Source organism: Fonsecaea erecta (genome assembly GCF_001651985.1).
Source record: "Fonsecaea erecta strain CBS 125763 chromosome Unknown Scaff1, whole genome shotgun sequence".
Taxonomy (NCBI): domain Eukaryota; kingdom Fungi; phylum Ascomycota; class Eurotiomycetes; order Chaetothyriales; family Herpotrichiellaceae; genus Fonsecaea; species Fonsecaea erecta.
The window spans coordinates 2,873,923-2,892,745 of record NW_017387244.1 but is presented as its reverse complement, the minus strand read 5'-3'; the positions used below and the strand labels follow the sequence as shown (position 1 = coordinate 2,892,745).

General features: G+C 53.8%; 6 protein-coding genes across 6 annotated transcripts; 4 read left to right on the top strand and 2 right to left on the bottom strand.

Annotated features, from left to right (window-relative positions):
- Positions 1-510: 510 nt before the first annotated feature.
- Positions 511-1,401, top strand: AYL99_01020 (hypothetical protein; the record flags this gene model as incomplete). The annotated part of the gene is made up of 1 exon (XM_018832536.1): positions 511-1,401. One exon carries the CDS (start codon positions 511-513, stop codon positions 1,399-1,401), a length of 891 nt encoding a protein of 296 aa, XP_018698415.1.
- Positions 1,402-2,360: 959 nt separating this feature from the next.
- On the bottom strand, positions 2,361-4,884 carry AYL99_01019 (hypothetical protein; the record flags this gene model as incomplete). Its single annotated transcript, XM_018832535.1, has 4 exons — positions 2,361-2,656; positions 2,735-2,795; positions 2,904-3,059; positions 3,109-4,884. 4 exons carry the CDS (start codon positions 4,882-4,884, stop codon positions 2,361-2,363), a joined length of 2,289 nt encoding a protein of 762 aa, XP_018698414.1.
- A 1,171-nt stretch (positions 4,885-6,055) lies between these two features.
- AYL99_01018 (hypothetical protein) lies at positions 6,056-6,736 on the top strand (the record flags this gene model as incomplete). The annotated part of the gene is made up of 1 exon (XM_018832534.1): positions 6,056-6,736. The coding sequence occupies one exon, from the start codon at positions 6,056-6,058 to the stop codon at positions 6,734-6,736; it is 681 nt and encodes a 226-aa protein (XP_018698413.1).
- A 974-nt stretch (positions 6,737-7,710) lies between these two features.
- On the bottom strand, positions 7,711-9,516 carry AYL99_01017 (hypothetical protein; the record flags this gene model as incomplete). Its single annotated transcript, XM_018832533.1, has 1 exon — positions 7,711-9,516. One exon carries the CDS (start codon positions 9,514-9,516, stop codon positions 7,711-7,713), a length of 1,806 nt encoding a protein of 601 aa, XP_018698412.1.
- A 1,146-nt stretch (positions 9,517-10,662) lies between these two features.
- On the top strand, positions 10,663-11,613 carry AYL99_01016 (hypothetical protein; the record flags this gene model as incomplete). Its single annotated transcript, XM_018832532.1, has 1 exon — positions 10,663-11,613. The coding sequence occupies one exon, from the start codon at positions 10,663-10,665 to the stop codon at positions 11,611-11,613; it is 951 nt and encodes a 316-aa protein (XP_018698411.1).
- A 2,135-nt stretch (positions 11,614-13,748) lies between these two features.
- Positions 13,749-18,455, top strand: AYL99_01015 (hypothetical protein; the record flags this gene model as incomplete). Its single annotated transcript, XM_018832531.1, has 3 exons — positions 13,749-14,216; positions 14,265-18,271; positions 18,326-18,455. The coding sequence occupies 3 exons, from the start codon at positions 13,749-13,751 to the stop codon at positions 18,453-18,455; spliced, it is 4,605 nt and encodes a 1,534-aa protein (XP_018698410.1).
- Positions 18,456-18,823: the final 368 nt, after the last annotated feature.

The window sequence follows — 18,823 nt, the reverse complement described above, 5'->3', positions numbered from 1 at the left end:
TCTGGGAATGGCGTGGAGGTGGGATTGTTTCCTTTTTTTTTCAACTTAACTTCCATGGATGGGAAATGGTCCAGATGCGATCAGAACCCAAGGAAGAACCGGGGCTACAAGGACGCTGGAGAAGGCTTCAGGGACCAAGAAAAAGGAGCCATAGGCAGGGTTTGGGACTCTAGGGAAGGATCATAGCACCATTTTGATTCTGCGTGTGGATAGTGGAGAGAAGTGTATATAAGGGAGCTCCTTGTTACGTGCAGCAGCTGCTGTGAGCAAGATCAGGCAATTTTCAAGGGATTTGTTCGAAAAGATCGAAATGTATTTCATCATCTCAACCTTGTCGTTGTGGGGTGACATCAGCCTCACCACTGTCACCAGTCTTTGTTTATACTTCCCCCACATTCACATTCAACCACCTCAACTTGATCGATCGATGACAAGGATAGATAACCATCCATTTCCACGTCACCACCACCGCCCGTTACCACACTTTTCCAAATTCCGAAGCATCTCAAAATGTCCAGCACCACTGAACCCTCGCAGTCGACGCATCTGCATTACCTCCGACATGCCCTGTCCCTTGCCCGTCAGTCACCTCCCAAGCCGACGAATTTCTGTGTCGGGTGTGTGATCGTGTCGTTCCCTCGGCAGTCTTCATCTTCATCTTCAACTTCGTCCGGGCAGCCTGCAGAAAACGACGAAGACGAAAACGACAACAAGAAGGCTGCTGCTGCTGCTGCTGCTGCTGCTGCTGTGGAAGGAGAGGTGCTGGCCACGGGGTATACGCTGGAGCTGGAGGGCAACACGCACGCGGAGCAGAACGCGCTGACGAAACTCGCGCGCCAGCACGCCCTCACTCCTCCTTCTGCTTCCCCGTCGCCCGCAGACCTGGAGCGGCTGGGACAACTCGTCCTCACCCCGGACCGGAACGTGCATTTGTACACGACGCTGGAGCCGTGCGGGAAGCGACTCAGCGGGAACGTGCCGTGCGTGCAGCGGATCATTGCGACCACCACCACCACCACCACGACCTCGATTACAGGGGCGGACGGCGGCAGCGGCGGCGGCGGCGGTGGTGGTATTAGGAAAGTCGTCTTCGGCGCGCACGAGCCCGGCACGTTCGTGCAGGACTCGCAGAGCCTGAAGATGCTGGACGCCGCGGGCGTGGCCTGGGAGTACGTGCCGGGGCTGGACGAGGAGATTCTCAGCGTGGCCAAGGCCGGGCATGTGCCAGGAGAAGCGGAGGGCGAGGGGGCATCTTCTTCATCAGGAGCAGTAGCAACGGCAGCGGCAAAGGACAAGGGGACGAATGTCGACGATATCTCGCCCGAGGAAAGAAGGCGGCAGGAGGCACTGCCTCGAAACCCGAAGAAGAGGATGATGGAGGTCGATGTCCCGCCGTCGTGATCAGGGAGTTCAACTGGACAGACATGCATATACATATCCCTTGCCCCCCTTTCCCCCCCTCCTCTTTCTCTATCTCTCCCTCAACGTTGAGTCTCACACAGGAAATGTTGAGCAAAAGGAGGCTCATAGGTGACCGAGACGACCACGAGGGAAATAAATGAAGCTCAAGGGATTGACTTGACCGCGACACGACGTGACGTGGCACGATACGACACTAATACTGGACTGCACTGTCTGCCACGCTGTCCTGCCTGGCCATCTAGGACGCAAAAACGTGTGTTAATGGGGATCTGGACACATGCATTTCCTGTGTTCTTGCTTGCGGGAGGCTGGTCACCACCCCACGCTTTTGAAGACCAACTCGACGCCTGCCGGCTCAGGCGAGGCGCCTAATGGAATCAGTCGGGTGTTCTCTGGACTCAAGATTTCAGATGCCAACCCCGGATGACGAAGGCAAAGAAAGACATGTGGGAGATCCAGAAGCCAGTGATACACTTCTGCTACTCGACAGACGGAGACATTTCAATGGACTGAATCGACGACGGTGAAGATGGATCATCGCCAATGGTTCTCTTGGCTGTGCTTTGAATTCATACGCTTCGTTCTACGTATCCTACGGCTTGACCTCTTGTGTTGAAAAGAAGCATTTAACATCAGCCTTGCCTGCACATTAGCGACTCTCGACTATCATATCATTCATTCATAGTCTTCATGTCCAATTGACGACAGTCGGCCCTGGGGGTACTGTGCTTCCTTCTGTCATGCTGATGCTGATGCTCGTGCTCTGGAGCCGCTACCTCTCTGGTTGCTTGACATATGCATTCTCGTCTTATCGTAGCTCTGGTGGCTAACCGTCCCACTGGCGCATCCCTCCTGCAATTATCGATAATCAGGTCAGAGATAGTACGCTGATAATACCGCCACTATGTAATCGTCCGCTATCTCACCGCGTTTTTGTGTTAGTTGTCAGGTCGCGACAGGAACATCGGGCTGAAAAGGTGTGCGATGGACAGTTTCCGGCGCAGCAGACTCGTGGTGCTCGCCTCTCCTTGCTCGCTGTCGGCAGGCCGTTTAGGGAGCAATGGATCGTTGGAATTCGTGCGTTCCAACTCCTCTGTTTTCCCTGCCTGCCCGGTGGTGCCTCCGGCCTCATCGGGAGCTTTCGTCCTCTTTCCCCTTTGGTCGCCGTTGTTCTGTCTTTCTCTTTCCCATTTGACCTTCTCCGCCTCCCAATGGCTTTCCTGGTTCTCCTTTTCTGATCGCTAATCAATTCTCCCCTGTAGCTCCTCCAGCTTGGCTTCTCGCTCCCTCCAAGTCATCTTGCGACCCTTACGCTTCTTTTCCGCTTCTGACTCGGATGCTTTGTTCTCGGCATGTTGTGGTCTTTCACCCTTCTTTGACCGCTAGTCAATTCTCGCCTGTTGTAAGCTTCGTCGTTTGGGGGGCAAATGGCTCGCCATCAAATTGTTGGATAAACGTATTTTAGAGCTGCTGATCCTGACATTTGAGTGGGTTTTCTTCATTTTCTTTCGTGCAACCATGACTGGCACGGAAGACTTGGTAACGAGATAGTTGGAGAAGGACCCAAGGAGGACGCCTTTGAGAGAACTGCGGCCACGCGTGCCCACGACGCAGAGAGTTGGGTCGAGCTCGTCAATCTGGCAGAGAAGGTCAGACACGTCAAAGCAATAATTGGGGCAAACCTACCGCTCCAAGAATCAAATGTTTTGGACTCTTGCAATGGATGACTTCGACCATGCACCTCACTTGCAGTGGCGTCTTGCGGACCAACTTGACAAAATCCTGAGTCAGGCCCTCGACAGCCTTGAGACGCTCCATTTCTTTCTTAGAGACTTTTCTCGCGTCGACACTGCCAGTCAGGCTCTCGACTTCGGTCGCGGGGATATACTGTGATTCCTTTCCCAACCCGAAACTGGTGCCACCTCCCTGTGTTGTCTGCCGGGTCAGTTTCGCCATGACGTGGGAGGCGTCCTTGCCAGCCTTGCTACCTTCGGCTGTCAGGACTTCTCTTTCGGCTTCGGTGGCCTTTCCGGCATTTTCATCCTCTATTGCGTAGATAGCAAGGAGAGTATCCCCGTCCCTCATCATGGTGCCCACAACCCATTCCATGGCATAGCTTGCTTCGATGCTCTGATCGCTGCACAGGAGGTAGAGTCTTGCCGTTCTTTTACCGACTTCCGACTCTTGGTAGAAATGGGCCCAATTGCCACGCAGAATGATTCGCACATGCCGGTCGGCCACTGTGGTGTCGAGTGGTGAAATATTCAACGCTAGAGTTTTCGCCTTCCTGATGGCAGCTTCGTCGTCATCTTCATCCTCTGCCGACGTCACAGATGCCCGCCTGATAGGTGTACTCGTACCGCCTTTCTGGTTTGTCACGTTTTCTCCGGTAGGACTGGTGATAGAGATGGACGGTTCAAGTAAAGACCTGACAAACTGCTGCGAGTGCGAGGTTCTCTTGGCCTGCTCAGGTGACGAAGCACCATTCGTGCCGGGGGACTTTGCGTCGACCATTTCATCGGTGGTTGACAGTTTTCGACGTTCCGACCGACCCCTAGTCTCGTCTTCATCACTACTGGGGGACAAAACGTCGTCATCACTGTCGTCCACGGCATCTTCGTCAGCCGCAATGCGGTCCTTGGCGAAACGCTCAGGACTTTCTTCTGAATTTTCGGTCGCCGTTGAGAAGCTACCTGACGACAACCGAAGATGTGCCTGATCGTCCACAACTGTTCCGGACTCCGTCGTCAGGAGACCTGGTGGGCTGGTGGGACTGAGGAATCCTGCTTTGGAGGCGGCTTCAGGCTTCCGAATGCGTGAGGATGGAGACCTTGAACTAGCACCAGCGGCCACGGTAGAATTATGTCTTCCCTGGCCCCCTCCGGGGATGCCTACGTGGAGGGAAGCGAGATCTCCGGCCAGGGCAGCCGCCATGGCAGAACCAGAACCCTCACGTGGCCTCTTATTATCCGGGGAAGCTCGCGCTGCCGATGAAGATGAAGGTATTGAGGAGATGTCAAATTGATAATTTTGCTCAAACCCGCGCTTCTCGTCCGTTTGTACCTTCGGCAACCCCACCGGCCGCTCGGCGTCTGACGAGTTCCGTTGTCTTGTGGTCACTGGAGAGGTCTTGGTGAGGACGGGGGAGTTCGGTTTGCTGGAATGAGGGGAGGTCCAGCTACTGGGATCGGAAGGATCGAGTTCTTTGACGGGCTTTCTGGACGAAATGGGGCTCGTCACTCCAACACCGATGCCTGCTATCGAGCCATGTCGAGGAGTCGGAGAATCGACGTCGAGCATGCTGCGGACAGGCGGTGGAGTGGCGGTTCTTGGAGGTTTCAACCTGGGGACAGGGCTGGACGGGCGTTTTCGATCGAGAGCAGCTAGAACTTCTCTGTTTTCTTCATCAAGCAAGGCCTCCATGCTCATGGGAGCTCGCGACCTCGAAGGCGGTCGATCCATAGTGTCACGGCGGTGAAAGGAGCTCTGTGTGGAAATAGAGGATGGAACAATACAACTGACTTACAACAGGAATAGGACAGATGGCGTATCTATGCCTCATGAAGTAAACGCTGAGAGCAATGGACAACAACAAGATGGTTCGTAGTTTCTGTGGCCGACCAAATCGATGGCCCGCGCTTGCCAGTGGGATTGACACTCTTGGCCGCAGGCGGGACAAATGGCTGGTGACCAATGATCAAAGAGGCACAGCCTCTGCCCAGGAGTCAAATTGAGTGGTTGTGAGGCAGATAGTCACGATGGGGCATCAGCATTGTCCCAGCTCGTATGCAAACAGTCGCGTGCGCACACAAGTCACGGCTAAGGGCATCTAAAATCTTGTCAGGAGGGGATCCGCAAAAGTCATCGTTGACCACGACGACGACGGTGGCATTGATGCGTTGAAAAGGTGCAAGCCCGACGGGAAGGGTCGCGGTTGGTGCGGGCGGCCACGCCGGGCTTGGGGGTGGTCACAGAGGGGCCAGCGTGCGCTGAGGGGGCCTAGTGAGGATAGTAGGCTTGGGTTTATCGATAAGAGTTGCCTAAGCTTCAGTGGCTGGTGACTGGGCACGCCCTATCATCCTGCTCAAGACAACTGGCTTGTGGCCACCTGGGACCTCCCCGGCAGTGCCTATGTAGCTTCCCTCCTGGGGCATGTCATGCATGCCACCAGCCGAGGCAGCCCTCTGGCCCACTAACCCACTAGCCCTCTTCCACCCTCAATTATAACGAAGGTTTCGATCCTCCTTCGGCGAACCTTTCGTCATACTACATGTATTACTTGCGACTTCATGCGCCTCCAACTCCTTAGCTTTGCACACAGCAACCCTCTGCAGCACCATCATTGGCCCCCTTTCGTCCTCGATGCCAACTTCTCCTCGTCACGGAGCACAAGCGTCAAGCTCCTCCAAGGCGTTAAGGCTGATGTCGATAAAACGCCTTAAATATATCTGGAGCCTGAGGAAGCTCAAAACCCTGTCTCGGTTCTCGTGAGGCAGCTGCTGACCTGCTGTTCTAGCTCCGATCTATGCCAGCTCTGCTTCCATGCGCCTCCGGCAAATGCTACAAATATCCCAGCCTTCCCATTTTTCACCATGGCTGACATTTCCCCCTCCACATCTTGCACAGCGCCAGGATGGGCGGCTCCCATGTGCTCGCGGTCATTGTGACACTCCTCTCTGTGTTGGGGCGATACTCGGCGTTGGCTGCGAATTCCTGCGGCACGGATCAGAATCCTTACTGCGCTGGCGACAGCACATTTGAACAAATATGCTGTCCTTATCCCAATGTCTGTTACTGGCAAAACCGAAATGGTCAACCAGGTTGCTGCCCAGCTGGTCAAGTCTGCGATGGCTCCTCCCCTTATTACCCCTCGACCCCTCAGCCAACGCTCACCCTACAAACAACTACTATACATCCATCTACCATTACAATAACACCGACCCCTGCTCCTCCGCCCTCGACCACTGTTATTAGCGGTGGGGGGATCATCATTGTCACTTCCGTGCCTAACAGCGGTTCCACTGTCACCATTACTACCAACCCGAACAGTGTCAGCACCATAACCACCGTTTATGGCGGCAGTTGCGGTGGTGGTTGCGCGACGGTTACTTCTGGGGGGGCTGGCGTCTACTCGACTGTCACTTCGGTGATTGGTGGTGCGTTCTCCACTGTTACTTCCGGAGCAGCCAGCGCATTTTCCACCGTGTCTGGGATCTTGGTTGGCTCCAATAGTGCTCCCAAGCTGAGCCCTACCTCGATGTTTGTGCACTTCATGGCTACTCTGTTTGCGCTCGTGGGGAACTTGCTCGGATAAGAAACGGTGCATGGCTGGCTGAAATTCCTTCAATTGGCTAGAGCTTGCCTCGAGACAGATATATCTGGTACCTGGTCCCGACCACATCTAATTGGCCAAATCCAGCCACGACAAAGCCATTTCTGATTGTGGAACTCCACTCACAAGACAAGTCCAAAGACAAGGCCTGCAGGGTACGACATTGTTCCCAAGACGGACGGTGCTGCAGCAATTGTGTGGACGGGAAGCGCTTCGAGCGCCCCGCTGGAACGCGGAGTTCCAGCTCTCAAAATGGGCGACTCTGTCGGTATACCACTCCTCAATGGACACCATGAAGTTGGCAGACGAGCGAAGCCAGCTCACGACCCACTCGGGGCATGATATCATGAAGCCATCGTCCTGGAGAAATCCTTCGCAGACAAGCCTTGACGTTCAGGTCTTGTGTGACACAGGATATTGGAGAGGTTGGCCTAACGGACTGCTATTCGAAGATATCCTTCCAAAGGACAACGAATACTGCTTTTGGATCAACAGGATCGTATTCATAGCAGGTACAAATCTATGGCGTAAATGGTAAAGAAGCCGCACTAGAACAATGGACAGACATTCGCTCTCACGCAAACTCGTCCTCCAATTGTGTTCAGGATGAGACGAAAATAATACTTTCAGAGTGGTCCTCGAAATCAGTCATATACTTTATGCAGATAGGACCTTTTCCCCATGACTCTGAGGACAACAATGGAGTCTTTCCCTCTTTTGCAACTGAATATTCTCTTTTAGTTATCAACCGACCTTTCAATGACAAGGGAGAAGTCATCCTAATCTCGGACAATCGGTGAAGGATTCATAGACATGACGATATAGGTGGTGAATACAGGTTTTCAAACAATTTTCTGTTACTATTCAAGAGCTGAACAGTGGAATTTCCTGACATGCCAGAAGATCACACGTATCCTATATGTTCGAATTCCAGACCCTGACTACCCATTTTCCAGTCAAAACAACCTGATCACATCCTCCCAAACGATTCTGAACTTCACCTCGTCTTCTCCCCCCAGGTGCACACACTGCTTCAGTATCCCGTCGAAGTCGTCCCAAGTCGTACGGCCTTGCGCTCGACAGGCGCCTGCGAGCAGGGCCACAATCCATGGCTCACGCTGACTCACCCAGCTACCCACCGCAAGGACCCACAGGTACAGCGCCGGCACCGCCTCCCAACTTCCTGCTGGGACGAATGACAACTCGTTGCGAAGTTGCACAACCAGCGCCGGAAACTGTGACCAATGCAAGGCGTGTCCGCGGATGTGGTGGTGAACATACATCAACGCGGCGTACGCAACTGTCCGCCACAAGGGGTCGCTGCCGGTCTGGAGATTCGTGTACACATGTTCTTGAATCGTCGTGATCCGTGTCGCAAGACACAGGCGCCGTTCGAAGCGGAAAAGATTGTCGTGCCGCAGGGTCTTTTCCGCCGTGGTCAGCGCGGCCAGGGGGCGTGCTTGCACATCGTTGCACACGATCTGGATCTCGCGTAGGAGTGTCGTGATTTCCTGTGCGAGATCCCCGGCAAAGCGTGCCTGGAGCGGTTCGAGATGGGTGACCGGATCGTCGGCGATAGGGGCATACACCGACTGCCACGCCTCCTCCCAACGGGGCAGGAGGGAGAAACGGAGGTGTCCCCCGTAAAGTTCGACAAAGAAGAGATCGTTCCAGCTTATGACTCGTTGTAAGAGGACGCCGACCGTTCCCATCCGGGAGAGGCCAGCGAGACCTCCTCGGAGCGTCACCAAGGCCTCGAGGCCAGCCATATGCCTGGCAGCTTCATCTCGGTTCAGGAATTGCAGCGACACATTGATGAACATGGATACTGCGGCGAGAGCCTCGTCCGTGACAGAGGCTGCCGACACTAGGTGCGCATTCATCAGTTGGATGGCGGCTATTTTATGTTCTAGGATCCGGGGGTTCTGGTACAGAAAGACGTCTTGGCTGACGCCGGTCAGTTTGCCGTGCCAATGCATTCCCCAGCAATACAAGTTTGTGTGCAGGAGCATTGGAGAATTGGTAATGAAGGGCACCCATTGGGACTGTCCGTTGACCGGGCACCAAGGGATACGATCGTAGTTGAGCCATCGCGTTATCAACGTTTCGTCCCAGGGTTGGACATGGACTGGCAGAGCGGAGAAGACATCCATGAGGTTGCCGCCACGCGGTTGTCTAGGAATTGTGGGCGGATTGTAGGGGATGAAATGAGCATAGACCACGCTCTCTGACAGTGTCAAAGTGTGCGCTTCTTGGGGCGATTGACCAGATTCATCGGCAGATGGTAACTCTGCCGTTGTAGTTGGCGGATTTCTCTTCGGCTGGCCTCCTTTCTTCCGAGTCGTTGTTCGCTGGCGCAACACCAAACGCTGTATAGCTGGTTCCGGCACTAGAAGTGTTGGCAATGGCATTTTTGGCGCAAGGGCATACGTGGTCGGTGTCGACATTTTCCAGTTCGCGTTTCTTTGCTGGGCCGTCTTTCGCTGGTAATCATGCATCACATGTGCTTTGGCAGAAGCTCGAAGCTCAGGCTGAATCCTTGCCCTTGCCCCAGGCTCAGCCGACATGGGGATGAACATGAAGCTGGGAGTTGGCTGCTTTGGCATTTTGCTCAGTCCGGGGTTGTCGCAATGCTCTTTGAGCTCGGCTTCTTCAGACTGCGGAGACTTGGAGGGTCTCGTTGGTCTCAACGACGTGACGTTGTTGTGATGTCGTACATGGTGCTGTTCGAGCCCCGAAGGATGTAAAGGGGTTTGAATCATTGTAAGCAATGTCCAATGTTTCACTAGTCAACTTGTCTACCAGTAGGAAGTGCTAGCAATAATGTTAGCAGTAGTGAAGCAGGTCTATATGGTGTGTGAGGACGAGCAACATGTGGATGGGAAGAAAACTGGAGCTGTAGGAGGACTTTTTATGTAAATACTTCACTTTCTACTTTACAAGTCTGTAGAAGGTCGACCTTGGCTCAAGCAACGGGTTGCATTAGAGTAATGGCTTCGCCAACTCCTCTCACCTTGGAGCCATACATCTATGGAAAGTGTGTTCCGCTCCCAGTCGTGGAAGGTCATGCCTTTGTCAGCGGCTTGAGGCCAGGAAGCGCAGCACCTGGCAAGCGTGTTGCAATGACTGATCAGCGGACAGTTGCTGCGGCAGAAGCGCTGAGAGAAATGCGGCCAAGATCACACAAGCTTGATCGAATACGAGCTCTAGATTAGACATCCTCGATGAAAAGTCGTCGGACCATGTGCCATGATCAAAGAAGACGGAGGGTGCTGGGATCCTGGGGTCGGCTGGAAGTAAAGGACCAATGATGCATCGCTGAAGTAGGGTTGTTGGGTTGCAGACGAGCATGCCTTGGACGTTACCAGGTCCTCTCAACGCCGTTATCCCTTGGTATTTCTCTAGAGCCATGGCAATGCGGCAAATATAGGTAGGACAGAAGAAAAAAGAGGGGAATATAGATATTAAGATATGAAAGCGTCGACCAATTTGTCAAGCTACTAGTCCTGTATTAAGGAGTATTGCAAATTCCGCAGAGGGAAATCCTACCGATTTCCTAGCTAGCTTTAATTAACGCTTATTAATAATACTTTTTCGTATTAGGGCTCCCGGTGACTCTAATAGCCCATGACGTCGATCCGTTTGGAGTCGGGAAAAAACACGCCCCCATCTGCGCGGCGCGTCCTCTGAATTGACCCTCACGTCGACTGTTGCTTGACCTCTACATGACCCAACTTGAATCTCAATCCGGCTTCTCTTGAATGGAATCTTAGACCTTTCTTCTCTTACAGATAGGGTCTTCTGCCACTGTTCATCTTGTTTCACAGTCTCTCCTCAATCGTTTCCGCCATCTGCCTTCCTCGAAACACACGCGTGCACTCAAAGCTCAGCCACTGCCTCTTCCCATTATGCCTCGGAAACCTAAGTCTAAGCGGCAACCCGCTCAGGAGTCTGTACCTGATGACAGCGGGACTCGCTCAGAGGCTGGAGAGGATCTCGCCGTCAACGACCCGCCACAAATCGACCCCTACGCTGTCCTGCATCTCTCTGAAACTGCTACTGCCGACGAAATCAAATCTGCTTACCGCAAACTTGCTCTCAAACACCACCCAGACAAAGCTCGACCTGAAGAGCGCGAAACTGCCCATAAAGCCTTTCAGGAAATCGCGTTTGCCTACGCCATCCTCAGCGACGAGCGCCGACGGAAACGCTACGATGCTACGGGTAACACCGCTGAGAGCACAAACATTGACGACGATGATTTCAACTGGGTAGATTTCTTTCGGGAACAGACTGAGAATGTGGTGAGAGGTGATATGATTGAACAAGTCAAGAAGGAATATCAGGGCAGCGAAGAAGAGAAAAATGACGTGTTGGCTGCCTATGAGGAGGGCGAGGGCAGCATGGATACAGTCTTCGAGATGGTCATGTGCAGTGACGTAGTAGCGGACGAGGAACGGTTCAGAAAGGTCATTGACGAGGCTATCGCCCAAGGCGAGGTGCAGGCATACATTCGTTACACCAAGGAAGACAAGAAAAGTCGGGAACGCAGGAAGGCAAATGCAAAGAAAGAAGAAGCGGAGGCGAGAGAATTAGCGGAGGAGCTAGGAGTCGCAGAGAAACTCTTCGGAAAGAAAGACTCTAGCAAAAAGAAGTCGAAGAACGGAGGCGACGACAATGATGCGCTCATGGCCTTGATTCAACAACGTCAACAAAACAGGGCCCAGAATTTCTTCGACGATCTCGAGGCAAAATACGGAGGTGGCGCGAAGAAGGGCAAGCGCAAAGCCACGGATGAGCCGCCAGAGGAGTTGTTTCAGAAAAGTGCAAAGAAGGGCAAGAAAGGTGTAAAGGCCTGAACTAGTCTGCCTATTTCTGCCCTGGTAGGGCTACGATTGCTTTTGAACAATGCGGGTTCTTGCGTACGGCGCTACAGCACTCAGGGGGGATTTTTGCTTGCTTTTGCTCACGATGCCATGGACTGAACGACGACGCTTTCCTCAATAAGTAGAGCCCTTTTTTGGACAAAATGGTCACTGGGATTCACGGAATTGAGACTGTCGTCTGTGCTGACGTTCGGGTGGTGCTTGAATCTACAGAAGTAATATCGCACAATAAACCTGAGTCGATTGTGGGTATTGAGATTACCTTTGGTCATCTTTAATTGTATGATCCAGTCCGATATCCCGTTGACAGCACCTCGACTGCATACATTTTGAGACGAGAAACGAATCAGCTTGTTAGACTGGCTCGGTTCCAATCATTTTAGGCATGTCAGTACCAAGGGATTGTTCCCCGTAAAAGACCGACTACTTGGTTGCTGACCGGGTGCATCGACGTGTGCCCATCAGCCATGCAAGTAACACTTAAAAGGTATCATTTTGAGCGTCATCTTCCTGAACGCCCACTGGCCGAATCAGGGGATCCCTGGTCTCCCGGCATGTGGCAGAATCGAGTAAAGCCACTAGAAGAACCTACGAACACACCAAGAAGCTAACACGGACATAAAGGGTGCGAAGAGTGCCCTGTCGCCGAAAGGGGTGACCTACTCGCCTGGAGATAGCGGCACTCGGATGCGAATCATTCTTGTTTGATTACTATCTCCTCACAACTCTTTGTATATATGTGATGGAAGACGCAGATACCATGACGGCAAGTCAAGAGAGAAAATAAAGGATGAGGCGAATTCGGCTCTACGGACTTTTTTCTGAGACTTGTCGGGGAAGATGGATGGAACGACGGGTGGAAAAACCCATGATAGGCGTTGGTGGTGAGCCGAATGAAGCCCTGGCTCAAATAATATCGTCATCAACTCGCCAATGGGCTAGAGGGTCGAACTCGCTTGTAGAACACCCATGCGGCGGCCATGTTTCCCAAGGGCCGAGCCATCATCTGACTGTCGAGGGTTTGGGCGTGGAAAACACTACGTTGCATCTCAAGGTGCGAATACTCCGCATTAAAAGGGGGCAGGGTAGGAGAAAAAGTAACTCGGAGTGAAGTGATTGGGAGAGAACGGAAGGGATTGACGGAGGATGTCATGGACTCGGTGTCATACGAATAAATCCAGGAAGCTTATGAGAGAGCCCCAAGGGCGCCGGGCGGCCTGGCATTCCTGGCACGACTGGTGCGTCGATGCTTAAATAGCGAGTAATAGGCAGCCCAGGGGCGAGATTGCGGGCGGGTTGCGCCTACAAGCCGTCAAGCTGCCAGCAAGAACTGCCGTTTGGGTTGCCTGCCGGGCCAGTCGCGGTCATTGCAAGTGATTGCCAAGCCGCGGACTGACCAAAAAATTTCGTAGAAAGGAGAGAGCGCCTTGAACCGCCTCTTTCCCAACTGCGGTTTTCTCTTGCTCAATCTTCATACCACCCCTTCAACAAATTCCAGTTGCGCCTCACTCTTGCGTGAGGCTTCTCTGGTATCGTCAACGACCTTCGTCGTCGTGTCTTTCTGTCCCTCTTGAGCAGGGTCGCTTTTTCCATCCATCGCCGCGGTTTCTCGTCCTGAACAGGCCCGGAAATCTGCCTGCGTGGTGAATCTCCTCTCAGAAGAAAAAAAGCATCACAAACACTCCTCCCTCTTCACCATCTCCACATAAGCACAAGAGCGGCTTCCGTTCACTCGAGACAGTCGCCGCAAAGTGGTCTATTCACCCTAGATTCTTCCTTCGCTACCCTACAATCACCTGCGGGCTCGGGAAACTTTTTTTTCAACTTTCACTCAGAGCTCCCGTTTGTCATCCGCTGAGTTTCAGCCTTCCAGTCAACCTCGCATATCCGAATCGCTGCCTGAAGACTTATCATCACCTCTGATGACATCGAATTCACAGCAGTCCTCTACTCGATCAAAACCTTCCTTCGCTGCTGCCGCAGGCGCACTACAATCCACAACCTCCCATTTTGCGACTGGGTCGAATTTGGCTAATCAAGGCCGAACCTCGTTTCCCTCCGCCTCCAAACCTCCTTCCTCTACACCAAATGCATCGGAGCCCACCAACATGTCTGCAGCAGTTGGAGGCGCTCCGCCCGCCCATGGGCATAGCGATTCTGTAAACGGCAGAAACCCTACCATCCCTGCCATCCCTTCTGTCAACGGAAGCGTTTCACTACCTGATCATACGCGCAAACTGTCGATGACAGTTACACCAGCTGGCGCCACCGGCTTTGCAGCAAACGGTGGAGCTCCTAGTGGCCCTCAAAACAAGCCGGGAAACATTCAGTTCGGTTCGTTGGGAGTGGCCAACCCTGCTGTTTCCCCTGCGATGGGCACACCTTCGTTGGCGCATCAAAACTCGGCAAATCTCAGTGTGGGCCAACTGAATCCTCGCGCGACATCTCCCTCCAATTCCCCGTCGCCGATTCCTCAGCCTGCTTCCGTCAGTGGCGGTCGCCCTCCTACTGGCTTCCAAGGTCCAGGCAATGGATATACATTTGGACAGCTTTCCGGCGATCAGAATGACCCGAGTGTAAGACCAAACGATGTCCATTTTAACATTGCTGACCAATTTCTGCAGGGCATGACCAGACCGATATCTCAACTCCAATTTGGACCTCAACAAGAGCATATGAGACGAGGCTCTTCGCAGTCGATTCACAGCGACGTCGGTGGCCCAGGCATCCCAGCGGGCCCAAACCGTGGAGGCTTTCCAGGTGGTCCAGGTCGTGGGAGAGGGTTCAATCCTCCATATCAGCAACAGCCCATGCATTTCTCTCCCCAACAACAATTCCGACCTACTTCGAACGGACGCTCATTCCAATCCGGGTATCAGGGTCGAGGTCAACCACTCCCTTACCAAGGATCTCCCGCTATGGGCACCCGTAGCCCTGCTCTTGTCAATGCCCAACCGGGAACGCCGAATATGGGAGGACAGATACACATGGTACAGCCCGGGATGCAACCTCAACCCAATGGATATTATAATATGGGACCCCAACATGTAAAGAACCACCCACCGTTTTCTTCTACCCGTGATCCCGCCAGAGAACCTGCAAGAGAGAGAGGCAAATCTACGAGAGGCCGGAACCGTGGCGGTCGTGGAGCTGGTCGCGGTAAAGGCCCTGGTAGAGGTGGACACGAGGAGGGATCAACTTTCTACAGCAAAGATCCAGCCTCGGACCACTATCGCCCCGATCTCGCGCATCCATCTGTTCAAGTTGTCCCCGAACTTGTGCAACCCCCTGTTCAAGTTGTCACAAATAATCCCAGTGTACTTCCTTACCCTGATCTGTCCCCTGAGTCTGGCAATTTTGAACGTTATTCGGAACACTTGCTGACTGCAAGAGCACAGGCCTTCCCAATGACGCAGGCTGATCCTAGCATTCAGCAAATGTATTTGCAGCAAATGTATGCCCCAGGGGCTATGCAGGCCCAATACAATCCCCAATACGGCATGCAACCCCAATCTCCTCGCCCGCACTTTAATCAGGGCATGTATGCAACCAGCATGCAGCCTTCATACAGCAACCAGGGCGGTCCGCCGCCTTCGATGTCGAGGCAGTCGTCCCAAATATCTGCCCCTGATCGACCTGGATCCAGCATTGGCCAACAGCCGTCGACTCCGGGCCCTGCTGGTGGTCCTCCGCACCCGGCCAATCGAGCACCAAGTGTGTCCTCGCAAAAGTCAAACTATACCATTCCCCCGAAGAAGAGTGCTGCCGTCCCAATCAAGAATACCGCTGGCGAGGTTGTCTCTTTCAATAAGTCACCCGCATCGCCTGCAAACCCGACTCCAGTTTCAGCTACGGTTCCGCCGCAATCTGCATCCACGCCTCCGAGTCGGACTGCCAGCGCTGCCGACAATGCTCACGGCCGAACAGAAAGCGTCAGCACAAAATCCGCAGAAGAAGTCAAGAAGCAAATGCAAGAAGCTGTCGCGAAGAAGATTGCAGAGGATGAGGCTAGGTTGAAACTGGAGAAGGAAATGGCCGAAAAGGCGGAGATGGAGAAAGAAGCTGCAGCGCTGGCCGAGCGGGAGGCCGCCGAGGCTCAGGCCAAGGCGGAGGCGATGGAGAAAGAAGCGAAAGAGGCGAAAGAGGCTGCGGAGAAAGCTGAGGCTGCTAAGCAAGCCGAAGAAACAAAGCCTGCAGAGGCTACAGCAGCGCCTTCCAGTTCCCAGCAGGACGAGCTTGACCTGGAGGCCCTTGCCGCTGAAATGGAAGCCGAAGAGGCTGCCAGGGAAGCAGAAGAACTGAAGCGGGAAGAAGAATACGCAAAGAGAAAAGCTGCTCAACGCGAGGCCCAACGGAAGAAGGAGGAGGAAGAAGCCGCAGCCTATGAAGCTAACATGAAGGAGTTGGAACGCAAAGCCGAAGAGGAAGAACTGGCCCGCGAAAAGGAAAAGACGGAAGGCGTATCAGGAGATGAAGCCAGCAAAAAACTCTTCGCTGAGCTCAAGCCCAACCCCTTTGGTACGCCTGCGTCTGTTGAAAGCCCTGCTGGCCCGACGACGCCTGCCGAAAGCGGGACTGCGACGCCCGTCTCGGACGTGTCAATGCCGCCTCCTGCAAAGGCTCCTGGTCGCCGAACCAAGGCCGCGGAGCTCACCCTCGATACCAAGAAGCCTGTGGAGCCTCCGGAGCCAAGTGCAACGCTGAAAGCCCTTCAGTCTGCCAAGAAGCTCGGTGATATCTCCAAGGTGATTTATCCGTCAGATATCGCATCGCCCAATCCTGCACTTAACGCGAACGCCCCGGCCGATCGCGGCTTCAAATACAACAAAGAGTTCCTCCTCCAGTTCCAGAGTGTGTTCAAAGAGAAGCCGACCCTTGACTGGGATGCTCGTATTCGGGATGCGTTGGGCGACGGAGACGCTTCGGCCCGGCCGAGTGCGTCGGCCAGGACTCCTTCGGGCATGGGTAATCGCAGTGCTTCGTCTCGTGGAGCTCCTCCTATGGGCAACTATGCGCCCATGGGCGCGTTTGCTGGCGGGGTGAATCGACCAACACTTCCGCCAGGTACGACTTCAGAGCAACGATTCGCTGCATCGAATGCCATGAGGAGTGGCGGCATGGCAGCAGCGAATCCATTTGCCCAGTTCTCACGCCCAGGAGGTCAGATGCAGGCTCCCATGGGTGGCCGGACGCCTTCTAACAACCCGCTCGGGCCTATTCCTGGCTCACCTCGCGTCGGCGGTGCAAGTCGTGGGGGCTCACGTGTTGAGAGCAAGCGCTCCAAGCAGAACCACAAGGCAGCGGCAGAAGAAAACAAATCCATGCCTCTTACTGCGGGTATGGCTATCACAGCTCTGGAGACCTCGTCCACTGGGTGGAAACCAAGGAGTCTCGTTCAGACCATCGTTACCGGGCCTGCTCCGGGTGGTGACGGCTTGATGGATCCTGAGACCGTGCAGCGCAAGACCAAGGCGCTTCTGAACAAGATGACCCCCGAGAAATTCGACAAAATCTCGGATCAGATTTTGGACATCGCGGCCCAGTCCAAACACGAAACAGATGGTCGAACACTACGACAGGTTATCCAGCTCACCTTTGAAAAGGCCACTGATGAAGCTCACTGGGCAGGCATGTACGCCTCGTTCTGCCGACGCATGTTGGAAAGCATGAGCGCCGACATCAGAGATGAGGGGATCAAAGACAAGAACGGCAATGTTGTGACTGGTGGTAACTTGTTCCGGAAATACCTCCTCAATCGTTGCCAAGAGGAGTTTGAACGAGGCTGGAAGGTCAATCTGCCTCCCCGGCCGGAGGGAGAATCCGAAGAGGCGGCCATGCTCTCAGATGAGTATTATATCGCGGCAGCTGCCAAACGCCGCGGTCTCGGTCTGGTCAAATTCATCGGTGAATTGTTCAAATTGTCCATGCTGACTGAACGTATCATGCATGAGTGCGTAAAGAAACTTGTCGACTATGAAGGAACCCCGGATGAAGCTGAAATTGAAAGCTTGACGAGCTTACTGCGGACAGTCGGCAAACAGCTTGACAACCCCGAGAGCAAAGCGCAGGGACGGATGGATCTCTATTTTGAGCGCATCAAGTCCATGATCGAGCTTCCAGAACTTCCCAGCCGTCTCAGATTTATGCTCATGGATATAATCGATCTACGAGCCAAAGGATGGGCCTCGAAAGAAGACAACAAAGGTCCGAAGACGATCACCGAGATTCGCGAAGAGGCAGAACGCCAGGCACGTGAGGACGAACTCAGGAGACTGGCGACTCAGAGCGGTGGTCGTGGTGGAGGCCGGATGCCCATGGGCCGTGGCGATGCTCGAAGTTTCAGCGGCTTCGGTGGACAAGTCCCGCCTCCTGACACGTCAAACCGAGTCGGCACCGATGACCTTCGAAAGCTCGGTAACCGCAACGCTCGCCATCCCAGCCATACGTCTGGTCCTGGTCCGTTGGGACCCCCTAGTTTGATGGGTGGGCGTACCAACAGTGGGCGTCGTGGACTTGGACCCGGTGGTCTCTTGGGCCGAGGAGATGATAGTGCTACTAGCAGCCGCACTGGGACGCCGCCGGCTCAGAAGGACAAGGAGAAGAAGGATGAGTCGAGCACAAATGCTTTCAGGTAAGCCCATGTGACATCCCGACGGAACCGCCCACAAAGCTGACAATTTCCCAGTGCTCTTGCCGCTCTCGAGAATGACGGACCTGGATCACCACCATCAAATCCCGCATCACCTCCCGTGCAAAAGTCGCAGCCAAGCATCGAACGAGAACGATCGAGATCACCGGTCAAAAGCGCCGAGTGAAGGCCACATACTCCCGATCACCAACATGTGTACAACATAATACGCTTCGATTACACTAATATCTGACTGACGGCCGCTTGTGGGGATGGATAGAAGAAAAGATGTGCATTGATACCCCGGCGAGAGCAAAGCCACCTGTTTAGCATTTACAGCGCCACGAAAAAGCGGACCGTTTGTTTTGACCCTGGATTCTCTTTCCCATGCAAGATCACGGCGGATTTTGGCAACCATGGATTTGAGAATCGCACTTCGAGCCTTCGATTCGAGCACGCGGAAACGCGGGATAGAGAGTGTGTTTCTACTCAAAAGAATACATTATGCATAGGGTTGATCTGAGGATTTGGTGAAGGAAAGGTCTTCCATCTACT